The 13,570-nt window shown below is 39.5% G+C and overlaps 1 protein-coding gene across 1 annotated transcript in view; it reads right to left on the bottom strand.

Annotated features, from left to right (window-relative positions):
- The window catches only part of CUBN (cubilin), a 154,929-nt gene that overhangs the window by 41,546 nt on the left and 99,813 nt on the right, over positions 1-13,570 (bottom strand). The window contains exons 39-50 of the mRNA XM_075048329.1: positions 13,336-13,525; positions 12,069-12,266; positions 11,597-11,743; positions 10,525-10,715; positions 10,059-10,242; positions 8,546-8,720; positions 7,291-7,469; positions 5,369-5,578; positions 4,931-5,071; positions 2,978-3,159; positions 1,248-1,419; positions 66-272 (exon numbers count right to left, since the gene is read on the bottom strand). Coding sequence (XP_074904430.1) covers positions 66-272; positions 1,248-1,419; positions 2,978-3,159; positions 4,931-5,071; positions 5,369-5,578; positions 7,291-7,469; positions 8,546-8,720; positions 10,059-10,242; positions 10,525-10,715; positions 11,597-11,743; positions 12,069-12,266; positions 13,336-13,525 — 2,176 coding nt within the window. The remainder of the gene's footprint in view (positions 1-65; positions 273-1,247; positions 1,420-2,977; positions 3,160-4,930; positions 5,072-5,368; positions 5,579-7,290; positions 7,470-8,545; positions 8,721-10,058; positions 10,243-10,524; positions 10,716-11,596; positions 11,744-12,068; positions 12,267-13,335; positions 13,526-13,570) is intronic.

Genomic DNA, 13,570 nt, shown 5'->3' with positions numbered 1-13,570 from the left:
AGAAACACAGTTGCATAGCTGGAACCTTGATAGGCTGAATCCAATCTCGCGCTGAACATACAAACCTATTCGTAACTCTAGGTAGTCATACTGGCAGTCCTGGTGATGTTCCAAATGGAAATCCTCAAAAGAGATATATATGGATGAATTATAGTGGGAGGGGTTTTCAATGGTCCATTCACAGTTCAAGTTACTTGTGTAATTTTTTACACCATCATAACCAGGAGAAGAGAAATTGCCACCTGCATATACCATCAAGGTTCCACCACAAACTGCAGAAACAAAATGCAATTTTTCAAAAAATAGCAATAATTCTTGTATAAAGATAAATCTTGCCCCTATTTATTCTGATGTGTGCATGTCAGCAAGCATATGTACTGATTAGACCAAAACTTTTTCCACCTTCTTCCTTTTTTATAATTTACTGCTGTGTACAAGAGAATTCTTGCCTAATGTCCTGGAATTTATTGGCAAGCCTTGAAAAACACATGTGTAAATCAAACAAACAATTATTCACATTATCAAATAAAATATTTCAGCAGCACCATCAATACAACAAGCATTATTTAACATTTTGATAAAATCCCACTGCAGCTGCAGTTCAGTATTGCTCAGCCTTACCCATTACCTAATTCTAGACTTGAGATTTTTCTGGAACATACCCTCAAGAGCAGTACACTCATGCTACAGTAGGTATTTGGGGGGGAGTTGGAAAACTAAGTTCAAAAGACACAAGGCTGTAGTAGTAAGGCTCTGCCAGCTGCCTCCTCTCTGGAGGCTGAGCTTGCAAAAGTAGGTTAGCTGCACTCTTTCACAAGCTACAATAAATTTATTACCCCCCTGAGTAATAAGGAAGCACTTGAATTATTCAAGTTGTCTATGGCACTATGCTTTTTGGATCTTTTCATGGAATAAGGCCACTTCAGACCATGTCTTACTCAAGACTAAGTACAAACCAATAAATCAGTAGTGAGAGTAAGGACTGTGATAGATAACAGAGGTTGTTCTTTTCATTTGAAATTTTAATATAACAGGCACATGAAGTCTGTAGCTCCCAGACATTCCCCATTTTTTTACATCCTTTCAACTAATTAAAGATATGTGATCTACTCCCACCAAAGAGAAGTAAAAGAGAAAAAAAAGGTATCAGAGGTTTGTTGTTTGTCTAGGTAATTCTTTGACTTGCACCAGTACTTTAACTATGAAATGACTCACCAAAGATCAAACAATTAAAAAACACACAGTACCTGCATCTTCACTAGACATGTATGAGACACTGAAGCCTCTGGTTGCATGGGACGTATCTGTCACCAAAATTACTTTCATTGTGTTTCCAGAGGATTTCACCTCAGTGCCTGGATTTACCTCACCACACAGCTTGGCCAGCTGGGGAGAGTTCTGTCTGAGGCCATTGTAAACCTGTTGGGTCAAAATAAACTCTTATGAGATCAAACTACAGTCTTACGAGCATGTCCTGTATCAATTAACAGTGCTTCACATCTTTAATACAAGGTTCATTGATGTCCATCACAGCAGGTTAGTTCCCAGATCTACTCAAGACACTGAACAAACTTCCATTGCCTTGAGTAGATGAGGCTCTGAAGTAAAACATCAAAAATACCTTGCTTATTTTGGCAAAACACAAATATATGCCCTCTCTCTCTTTCTTTCTTTTTTTTTTTTAAAAGAAATTGAAAAAGTTTTATTTGGAAAAATACTGTATTTTAGCTCAATATTTATATCTTCAATCACTTCATGATGTCAGCTGCTGATCATATTCATTCCGTTTCAAACAATCATCTTTGTAGTCTTGCTAAAGCCAACATCAGCTTTATCAAAAATCTCCAAAATATTTGGCGCTGGTGGGTATTTTTGATTAGTTCAAACATTTCACTTTCTGATGAACCAGATATATTTTGCAGTTTCTTTCATACAGCCTTTAGCCTAGGAGTTAATTTCCTTCTTTCTACTACTATCTCAGCAGTGCAAGCAAGGCAGAAGTGAAGCTTCCCACTGAGATTTGGAATACATTAAAGTGCTGAAGGCACAAAAGCTGGCAGGACAGAGCTTCCTTTAAGTGATCATTACTTCATTGATCAATAAAAAGCCAGCTCCCCACAGTTTGTCTAAAGCATCTGTGAAAGAAAACAAGGGGAAGATCATCTACAAATCACAAGGGAGAGCTACTTCCCCCCCCCCCCAGTTGTGCATGGGCTAGTTTCTGATGATACTGAAGCTACTTCTTGTGTTTGCACTGCTAATCTGAACAAATAGGAAACTAAACTAGATCTTCCATTCTTGCAATTTTGTAGAGGAATCATTTTTTGAGGCATTTGTACATCTGACCAGGTCCAGTTCTGTGTGCCAGGTTTGATTTTTTTTTTTTCCACTAAATAACCAAAAATCTAAAATAACAATGCTAAAATAACCACAATCTATCTTTTAGGAGATGGGGGCAATAAATAGGTAGAATTTTCTGGGGTTTCCTTTTCTTTCTTTCAGAATATGCAAGATCCAATGCAGTAGCAGCTGTTTGTTTCAATCTCTGGCTTTCTCTCTTTCTTTTTTTTTTAAATTGACAACAGTAAGTAACAACAGCAGTAACAACCTCCAAAGTCAAAAGAGACCTGGAAGTGACTGACGGACTTACTGTCCACAGAGAAGAGACATTGAAAGCTTTAAAAAAACCCAGAGCTTTTTGCCATAATAGATAAAGAGCCGATTCCAATTATTTCTTCAAGTCCTCCCCTCTGCCTGGACCACAATTCCAAAATTTCCATACTCTAAAGCAAGCAGATGAGTTTAGACGCTCTACAGAGCTAACTTTCTCTCATTTATCTGTTTTCCATGGATTAAATTATGTTTTGTCTTAAAATCAGATGTAGACCTACAAATGACATTTCAGCTCTATTATGTCCATTAATGCTCCATAAAGGGATTAGAAAGAGCATTTTCTGCCTCCACACCCAATACTCACAGCCACGTAATCTGATGAGCACCTCCAGTGTTCTTCAGTTTTCATGTCATTAAAGGTTAGAGTCACACGTCGGCCTTCCTCCACTGTGATCCTCCATTCACACACTCGATTATGTGGGTATAGGTTGGGATAGTTGGGTGAAGTAAATGTTCCAACAGGGGCAGTGAAATCCCCACCGCATTCTGAAATACCCAAATATTGGGACACTTCTTAAAGCATTGCTTATAGAGTTATAGCAAAAAAACATTGATAATGCAAGAAAAAGAGATCCTGAGACGTTGCTTTGATATGCCTATCCTGTCCATATGTTTGTCTAAACAGCTAACTTCCTGCCAGTCTTTATCACTCAGCCATAAATGTAGTTGAACATTAATTAACCATAGAAGCTCCTTTTAGTCTAATTATTAATAACCCCTTCTCTGAAGGGCTCATGCCAGGCTTCAGAAGCCTGAGTGACCCACAGACTTTGATGTCGAGTGATACAAGCCTCTAACTGTGGCAGGACTGAGACATTTCTGCCTTTCAGATCACTGGGCAGAGCTACACAGAACGAGCAGGGTCTTAAAGTGGGTTTTGATGAAGGATGTGTTTTTTCTCTGCTGGTTAACAGAGGTAGAGAAAAACTTTCAGGGATTTTAAGCAACACTTTTTCAGTACAGTTATTTTGTGGTTTTCCTATCTTTGTTATGAATATCAAATTGTGCTCTGAGGAAAGAACACGAAAAGTCTTGGGTATGGAGTGCATTTTTCTTTTGAGACTAATGGTATAAGTTTACCAGCTTACAGTTAGTTTCCTTTTAAAATACAGAGATACAGTTTAATGGAGTGCAGTGGGAGATTTAGTCCCTTTCCTCACCCTCACAGACTCCTGCAAAATAGTCTAATCTGCGTATCCACCTGCATTAAATTTTTACTAATACAGTTTCTCTTCTATGGTTGCATAACAGGGTCCTGGAAGTGGAATAACATTCTTTTGGAGTTTGTTTCCCCGTCTGTTATTTTATTGCAGAAGCAAACACAAAGAATAAGGAAGCTTTCAGCTGAGCTTTTAAATGAACTGGAAGGAATTAAGAAGGGTTGGCAGGAGGTTTTTCAAGACCACTACCACAAATAATTTCTTAAAAAGTAGCCATATTTTGGCAGGACAAGCATTGCATGGGCACTAAAGAATGTGAAAGAGAAGTGTAATGCACGAGGTCTATGGCCTTAGTCCTGCTCAGAGCAGCACTTTGAAGTCATTGTGCTCAGGACAAGAGGCAATGGGCACAAATTGAAACACAAGAAATTCCGTCTGAACATATGAAAACACTTTTCACTATGAGGGTTGTTGAACACTGGAATAGGTTTTCCAGAGAGGTTTTGGAGTCTCTATCCCTGGAGACAGTAAAAACCTGACTGGCCACAGTCCTGGGCAACTTCCTCTACTTGGCCCTGCTTGAGCAGGGGGGTTGGACTACCTCATCTCCAGGGGTCCCTTCCAACCTCAATGTCTCTGCATTTCTGGGATTCTGCTTGAAACCTATTGGTTAAAAACTATTGGGTTTATGGAGATTTAAGAATACCACTCACCTCAGAGGGACAGAATAACATAAAGGAAAATCACAGCATTTCTTTACCTGCCTCCTCATCAAGAGGGTTGTGGGGAGGGTATGTTAGGACATCCCTGGACTGATTGCTGGAGAGAAAAGGTGTGGAAGAGTGTGCTTCATTGTGTGAGACCTACCACTGATGGCAACATCCATTACAGTGGGAGACTGCTTGCATTGCAAAGTTTCAGACTGGCTAAGTAGTGATCAGAGAGCTCTATTCATACTTTCCCCAGAGTTTAAATTTAAGAGAAGATACACACGACTCCAAGAATAAGTGATCTACAATATATGCTGTATTAGTGCAATTATAGTCTGTGGTATATGTTGCTTCCCTGAAAGTAACTTGCAACCTTACAAATCCAACCTTCAGTACTAGAATCAAAGCGCAGCCTGAATCCTCCGGCATTGACTGATCCATCAGTGACAAACTTGACATAAGCAAAACTGTCAGAGGTGTCCACAGCATCAGGGAGAGTATTACCACAGTACCTGCCCAACAAATTTCCTGCAAAAATCAAATACAGGAAGACAATTTTATATCAATATATTATTTATAGTTATATTGAAAGATCACTTCCCAATTTAACCGGACAGGCAGGAATAAACTAGTAGAATCAAGTTCTTGCTGGGAAATAGAAGGGTTTTGTTTACCTTTGCTTCAGCAAGCAAGGCAGACAGAAGCAAATACTGTACATTGAAAATGCTCACTTTATACCCAAAGGGAAATGCTTTCAGGAACCTCTGGTGAGGTTTCATAGTAATACTAAGGAAGGTAAGACAAACACTGAAATAATTCTCAGACCAGAAGCGTTGTATTCTCGGATCTCCACAAAGTCATTTGTGCACTCAGAAGAGTTTTGAATATCCAGGCCTTCCAGTCTGATAGTCAGATAGTGGCCCCTGGGACCCTGCAGAAACCATTCACACAGCAGGTTGTCTTGATAATGAAGCTCAGGATACCCCGTGCTTTCAATGATGCCAGTTTGTCCTATCACTGTCCCGCCACAGGGAGCTGCAAAAGGAAAAACATTGCTTGGTTGACTGAAGGACCTCACAGAGATGACCTTTCTCTTAAACAAGACTTAAAGCTAAGGCACAACTGACTTGTTCTCTAAGTGTGGTAATAAAACAGGAATTGCCTTCCAATTGAAAATCTTCCACATTCTCCTTATAATTCAACCAGTCCTAGTTTGTTGTGGTGTTCTTTTTTTTTTTTCACACACACCCCCTCGCATTGCAAGCAGCCCTTCCTCTCTATCACATCTTTTATTAATTTGAATAAACTCACAGATTTCAAGGTCTATATCTAATCTCTACCCATGGCCATATTTACCAGAAAATCTTGGAAAGCTTTATCAGATAATTATATGGAAATTTAGTTTATTAAATGTGGATCTAAATTTTTGATGACTGACAGAAGTTGACTGCTTGTTTGGGCCTACAGCTATGGTTCAGACTCCTCTTTCCTGCAGTCCCTTCCTGTTCACATCCACTCCTTGTGATGCCTTGGTAAGGGATCATTGCACAATTCAGGAAACAGCTATTTATTTTTAATTTTCTCTCTCTGAAAACTCATTTCTCCATGGTACCTGCAAACATAAGTTCATAATACTAAGACTTACAGCAAATAATATTCCTAAGTGGAATTTATTGGATTTTACAGTGTATTCTGTGTGTCTGCTAGTTACAATCTTTTTGTGGCAATAACAGTTCTGTTCATGCTGTCTGCTCTTCTGAGTGATTAGTCCTTTGTTCCAGGATGACTGGCATGCAGCTGAGATACTGTAAATCTGTTATGGATAAATATAAATTGTGGCTTCATATACTAACAATATTTTATTGCAAGTTGCTTCAGTTTTCCCATTCCTAAATATAACAGCATGCTATATTGGCTTAAGTGTTTGAGACCTAACTCAGTCAGCAAAATTCTGTGTAAAGCAATATAGTCCACTACTTTGCCTTTGAGAAATTAACAGTCCTAGACTTTCCTATATGAATGATACTAACATAAGAGATGCAATTCTTTGAAGATTATTAACACAGTCAAAACCAAAAAAGTAGTATATTTCTGAATCTGATCAAAGACTATTTTTTATTTAATTTTAAAACTTTGCTAGTGCTTTCTAATCCTGTTTTTGCAGCTTGAGAGCAAATAATTTTAATGTATTTCTTTTCCCAGCTGACAAATAATGTTTCTTACTGTTCGTTCCTTTTTCAGTCCATTGTTGTGCTGCCCCTGTTTAGCAGCATTGTTATTATAGATTGATTAACTTTTACATAGAGAAGCTCCTAATTTGTTCTTCTCCTGCCAACTCTCAGCTGATCTTTGCATTTCCCTTCAGGATCCTGCTCATGAAAGTGAAACTAATTTTGCATGCTGAAAATAAAATCATGTTACATGACTTTATCTACATCAACCTTTTTTTCTACTGCCCCTTTGATAAATGTCTTTGACAAGAGGTTATCCAGTCTTTGTTTCCACTGCTGCAGATCTATGAGCACTTTCCTATTCCTATGACTATAATTTTCACCTCTTGCTAGGTGCAGAACATGCTGCTGTTAACACTTATGATGGTTCTGATGCCTTAGTTTTAACACTAGTTGAAAGAGGCACATATCTGTCAGTCCACCTCATATGCATGATTTAAGCCCTCTTACAAAAGCCTGACACTTGAGGCCAAAATCTTCTCTAAAATCAGACAAATTGATAAATGCAAGCATTACCGATGGAGTATTTAGCATTGAATCCCACGTATGTGGCGCTGCTGTCAGACCTGAACCTCAGGTACATGACAGCTCCTGAGGATCTTTGCGAGCCTGGCATCAAACCTCCACACAGCTTGGCAATGATGGGCGCAGTGGAGTCGGCGCCGTTGCGTAGCTCTAGGTAACTGGAAGTGCAGCTAGGAAAGGAGAGAATTTTCTGTTCAATGTATAGCAGTAATGGTTTAAAATCACTTCAGTATGTGCACAAAGCCATGAAGCTGTAGTGAATTAGATCAGTTTCCATGCAGTGTGACGAGAACAGAATCAACACATTCATAATCAATGATAGTTATGTAATATTTATGTCAAAAGAAGTGCTAGAAACATTGAGAAAGATTCATCCCAAATCCAGTCTATGATCAGATCAGATCTGACAGAAGCAAAGCAAGGCAGCAAGTCCTGGGGAGGAGGAGTGTGAACAGCACTGATAAAGTAGTTGTGACCATCTTTAACATATTTTTTCTAGCAGCATTCAGAATTGGCAGATATTCCCTATTAAGTCTCATTGATGACTGTTGAATTAAGGAACAGACATAAGACAGATGAAGGGAATAAAAATTCAAATCTGGGGGTTTACTTAGGTGAGCATAGAAGGACCCAAGATATCTTAAATAACAGCTTTGCCTTCAGAATGGTGCAGTGTTCTGGGAAGCCAGAGAGAAAGGACACCTTTAGGATTCTCCATCCTGCACCATTTTTTCTGGACATGGTCTTACAGGTGAGGCTCACCTTTGCCATACAGTGGTTCAGCCCCAAATCAATGAAGTTACATCAGCTGGAAACTAGGCCTTGTTTTATGCCTCAGGCAGGGGGTGCAAAACTTGTAGACCTATTGCAAATCAGCAGACAGGCAATGGAGGAGGGAGACAAATTGTTGTGGTGGTAAGCCACTGGATTTAAAAGGGCCTGAGAGTCAAAATGACTGAAAATCTGAATATGAAAGGATTAGAGGGCACAGATTTTACAGAAAGCACCTTTCTACCATGGATGCTTCCTCTCTGTCTGTTGTATTAATTTCTGTCATGCACTGCAAAGTCCTAGGAAGGTATACCAGAAGCCTGATAGCTTCAGCGATGTCTCTCAAAAATCTCCTAACCACTTTTGATTGTATATCTGTAAGTGTGCTCTGGGAGGAATTAGAGAAAGTAACAGGGAAAGAGGAACCAGAATGGAATCTCTGAAGAAACACAGGCAAAATAATGTGGATGTATACTTTGATGAAGGTTCAATGTAAAACTGATCTTCAAATTGCAGCTCTACTGCATGTCCATTAGGAGCAGTTATGGTCCAGACACAGTCAGCATGCTGGGGATAATTGCTTGGATAGTTGGGGGAAGAAATATATCCACTGGGGTTGAAATCATTGATATAAATATTTCCTCCACAAGCTGGGAAAGAAAAGATCACCAATAAAAACCAACATGTTAAGGAAATGGGTGAGGCATCAAAAATATGAGTTATCACTATATTCCAAGACAATTTCCTTTCAGTGTCATATAGATACAACAAGAACAAATGCATTTTACTGCTTACTGTGGGAAAACATTTTAATGCAGAAGAATCCTATGTTCCTGTGCTTCTGCTTACCCAGCCCTCCCCATTTCCAAATGTTCAGGGCCCTGAATTAAATTGCTATTAGTTCTTCCTTGGATTGCTTCTAAACCGAGCAGGAAACATATTGCTTGGCTTGTTCCTACCCCAGTTCCCAAGAGCTAGAAAGCCTACAAGTCAGACCCATCAATGCTTCTGTGAATCATTTCCCACTTCTGCTTTCCAAAAATTAAAATGTCTGTTTGAGACACTAATGAATGTGTGAAGAATACCAGTCAGAGCAAACATGAGGATTTGTTCAGGTCCTTTATCCTACAAAAATATCTTTATTTTGACCAGAACCTTTCTGTAAAACCCCCCACTATGTTCCAGCAATACTGGTTTAACACAAGGGTTTAGTCAAGTTTTATAAATTGGAGGGGTAGAAATACTATTGTACAGCTTCACCCATTCCCTTCATGAATTCCCTACAGTAATGCTAAGAACGATTCTTTGTCGCAGTGGGGAAAAGTAGGCAGAAAACAAGCGCTTAAAAATTTGAGTAGATTGACAGGTTGCCTTAGTTGTGTTTAGTTATATTGTTTAACAGGAGGTCTCCTGGTGTCCCAAGTGGCATGTGTATTAATACAGTGGAACAACTGCAGATGCCAAGTCCCTTATTTACACTTGGGAACCGAGTCTCCATTTTTTTCATTCTGTCAAGAAATGTTAGCTCTGGCAGGGAATGTTATTTTCTCAGCTAAGAGTAAAACTTATGAGAAATCTTACCACCTTTCTAGACACATTAGCTTAAATCATTCCTGACATCATTTAGCACTTGCACTGAGTACTATATGTTCAAAATAATGTTCTTGTTTCCAGGTATTTTTTCATTTCCTGTATGAATTTTTAATACCTCTTCCTACCTATAGATGCTACTTCCCTGCTAAAGTGTTCTCCATCAGTTTTTTTTAAACTTTAATGTCTCCAGGTTCCATGACCTGGAGCTGCCAGTCTTTGAAAAGGAGAAATTTGATAGTACAATGAGAAGTCATGCACTAAAGAAGGAAACAGGACGTTTTTGCAGACATCTGATTTTACCAGGGTTGGGACTTATAACAAAACCTCCTTTAAGAGGACAAACTCCAAGTTATATCCATTGAGTGGCAGAATTTAAGTTTATTTCCTAGACTTACCTAGACTCTTAGCCTCGTATTTCAGTTTGAATCCTTGACCCTCATTCCTGCTGTCAGAAATGAAGTGAACAAACAGCTGATTGTCTGTAGTGTACATGGTAGAGATGGGGCTGCTTCCACAAAACCGTCCATTCCCTCTTCCGGACACCAAAGGTGGGGCAGCATTATCTAACCCATTCTTCAGCTAGATGAGAAATTGCTAATGTCACTCAAGCAAACAGCCTTGGAATGTAAACCTTGAGCACACACCATCTTAATGCTTCCAGCCATGGGGGAAAACAATAACCTAGTGATTAATTAATACACAGCAATAAATAAGAGTGAGAGAGAGAAATAATCTCTGTGATATTTCTCTTTGGTATTTCCACCCCCTGACAACCTGGGCCACCTTACTGACACTGAAATCAATAAGATTCAATAGCTTTAATAGCTTTTTAAGATTTGGTGACTTAACCAATAACCTCACCTCTACATAATCTCCAAGGCTGCAGGAAGTATCCTCACTCTTAACCTGGAAAGGCTGTTCAAAATCGACAGCAATGATAAATCCAGAGGTTACCACCACATGCCAGGAACAATTCAGGTTAGGAGCATAGTCCTGAGGGTAGTTGGGGGATGTTATCACACCCCTGCCTGTGTGCAGATAGCCTCCGCAACCTGAGAAAAAGGAGTTGAAGCAAAGAAAAAAATATTAGCATCAACTATTCACATATTCATTTAGAGAAAAACCCTATCTCTAAAAGGAAGATGTGATAGTTAAAAGCAAATGGTGAAGCAAGTGTATGAAGAGTTGAGGGGCATAGAGCAATGCACACAATGAATGATCTACCAAACACAAGCTAGTAGATTGCAAGATGACACACACCAAACATCTTGACAGTGAGACTCTGTTCTCAGAATTAACAGACGAGTAAGCAGGCAGCTATGCCAAGGACCTCCCATGGCATGAGCATATTGTTACACTGTCTGAGTATACATTGCTTCTAGCCATGGACCAAACCACTGTCACTTATTCAAGAAGCCAGTCAGAAAAACTTCCCCTGGCTGTCCATTGTTATCATAACACCTTCCTTGGTGCCTCAACCCATTCAGGAATCTGTTATTATCCCTGGGTGCATGTGGGAGGAGTGCCACTGGAAACCGCTGACATTCCTGCTGGAACTTACACAGCTTTCTGCAGCTGTCTCTGTCTGTTTTGTGCCTATGCTTTGCATCATTTATTTCCCTCTCTTAGTTGGGCATGCTTTCACCCTTCAGCTGAGCTGTTATAAACTTAGGCATACACTTTTCTTACTTCTGAAAAGTGACTGGTCTGGTTGAATCATGCTTTGTTGTATTATATCGTTAGGAAAATAGCAAATTTTACCTTTGCAGAGTCAGACATTTATTAATGAATATTCATGAGGTGAATAATCGTTGTGCGATTAATTAGCTAGACTGTAGACACCTGTTAAAAATGCGAGAGTCTTTTCTTTCCTTGCCCCACTGTTAGCAGCAAGGCAGACATTTATCTGGGAGACAAGAGAAACAAACCTTACTTTTGTGATAAGAGGCATTAAACCCAGCTCCAGTGATGCTTGCATCTGATGTGAAGTGGATGAACATTGCCTCTCCAGTTGATCTTATTGGTCCAGGAGGTTCTCGTCCACACAGGGTAGCCAGCACTGGAGAAAGACTAGTGTCTCCTGAGATCAAAAGAAGACATGTCAATGTTAAACGCAAATCAGTTCACATGTGCCTGCTGGTTGCTGTGGCTCACCCTTTCAGGCAGGTGCTTTTCAAGATCTTACAGATTTAGAAATATTTTTATAAACCAGAAAATATTTTGCTAGACTTTGCTAGGTTTTTTTTGTCTAGCAGAACATCTCAGCATAGAGGAAGAATACTGATTTAGAGCATGTTCCCATTGCTATCTAGATTGCTTAAACTCAACGGACATGAGAATTCCAGGTACTGGGATCTTGGGTATCTCTTGCATGCTATTGAGGTAGGGCAAGATTGGCTCCTCACCGTCTTGGATAACAAGTTTGTCATAGTTGCATGAGCTGTGAGATTCTATGTCTAAGGCCAGGATGTTGAGCTCCACAGTGGATCCAGGCGCTCTGATAAGCCACACACAGTCAGCAAAATTTCTGTAATTCATGGGCCAGCCTGGTGAGAAGAGGTATGAAGGTGTTTCTTCAGTTGTTACAGTCCCTCCGCATGCACCTGTCATGTACAAGAAGACAAAAATTACAGCATCCTCTTTTTAAACTGAACACTTCCCTAGTAAAATTTAAGATGACAGTCCTATAATTAAGCACAATAGGGGCACAGTGATGATGTGTGTAGTCACAGGAATGCTTTTCTTCAGTTTGGACTGAGAGTACAAAACCTGAAAATCCTGACCTATAAGGATGTTCCTGTGCTACCTGGTGCAGCAATGATATGACCTATTTTACCATGAGGAATATCTAGCAAAAGAGCTAAAAGCATCTACCGCAGTTTCACACAGGTTTCATATCAGAAAGGAATGGTGCATACATAACCAATAATAAATAAACAATTTAGACCCTCTTGAAACTGAAGTTCTTTTCTTTTTCCACTCTTAATGTCTCAGCTATATGTTTAGATCAAGATGGAGTCCTTGCAGGGATATCTAGTGGCTCAGTGCTCTCCCAGAAATAAACACTTTACATACTGCTACTATCCTGCAGAGCCCCAGGGATCCTTAGTCCCTCTGTCCCCAGAAATCTGCCTTCAGATTTAGAAAGAAGACATTGCAGTATATCCTAGTTAGTCTTAACTTTCTTTTGTTGAACTTGCTCAGAGGATATCAATGGTACAAGAAGCATATTCCCTCTCTTTCCAGGAGCTATTTGTCAGAGGTACAGGATCATACTGAGCATATTCTCTTTATTTATGAATATGACATGCATTATAGTGAGACATTTCATATCACAATGGCCAGTGATTTAAGAATGGTATTTCAAGAGGGACACTTTTTCATGAAAGCATATAAAATGTTTAGTTTTCATGAAATACCTGTGTAAAGAAAAAAGTCCCTCTACCAACATGCTTATTTTTAAAACACTGTAAAACAGTATATCTGGGAGTCCCTAGAAATTGTTTTAAAAAGCTATTAAAATGCCTAATTAAAATGTCAATGAAAGCTTTCTCTCTGTTAATAGCTAGGGCTTTCTCTTGTGGGGAAGTTGTTGGTTTGGATTTTTTTAAGTAAAGCTCAGTATATCACTGGCTATATCACTTTTAACCACGCAACCCACTGAAAACCCACCTCTGGCAATGGTGCGTGTACCAGCAGAAGCATCCACTGCATACCACTCCAAAAGAAAGCCTTTTCCAGTCACAGACGAATCTGACTGGAACTGGATTGTCATTGAACTGCCAGAGGATGCAAAAGAAGCGGGGTCTGCACCACAGTACGTTGCAATAGGACGAGAATGAATGGTGGGCCCATCGTAAACCTGCAGAGGGAAGGAGAACACTGCCATTCCTCACACAGGCAGATT

This window comes from Buteo buteo, chromosome 2 (assembly GCF_964188355.1).
Source record: "Buteo buteo chromosome 2, bButBut1.hap1.1, whole genome shotgun sequence".
In the NCBI taxonomy this organism is placed as follows: domain Eukaryota; kingdom Metazoa; phylum Chordata; class Aves; order Accipitriformes; family Accipitridae; genus Buteo; species Buteo buteo.
Note: the sequence above shows the minus strand (reverse complement) of the source record. Positions and strands in the feature narration are given on the sequence as shown.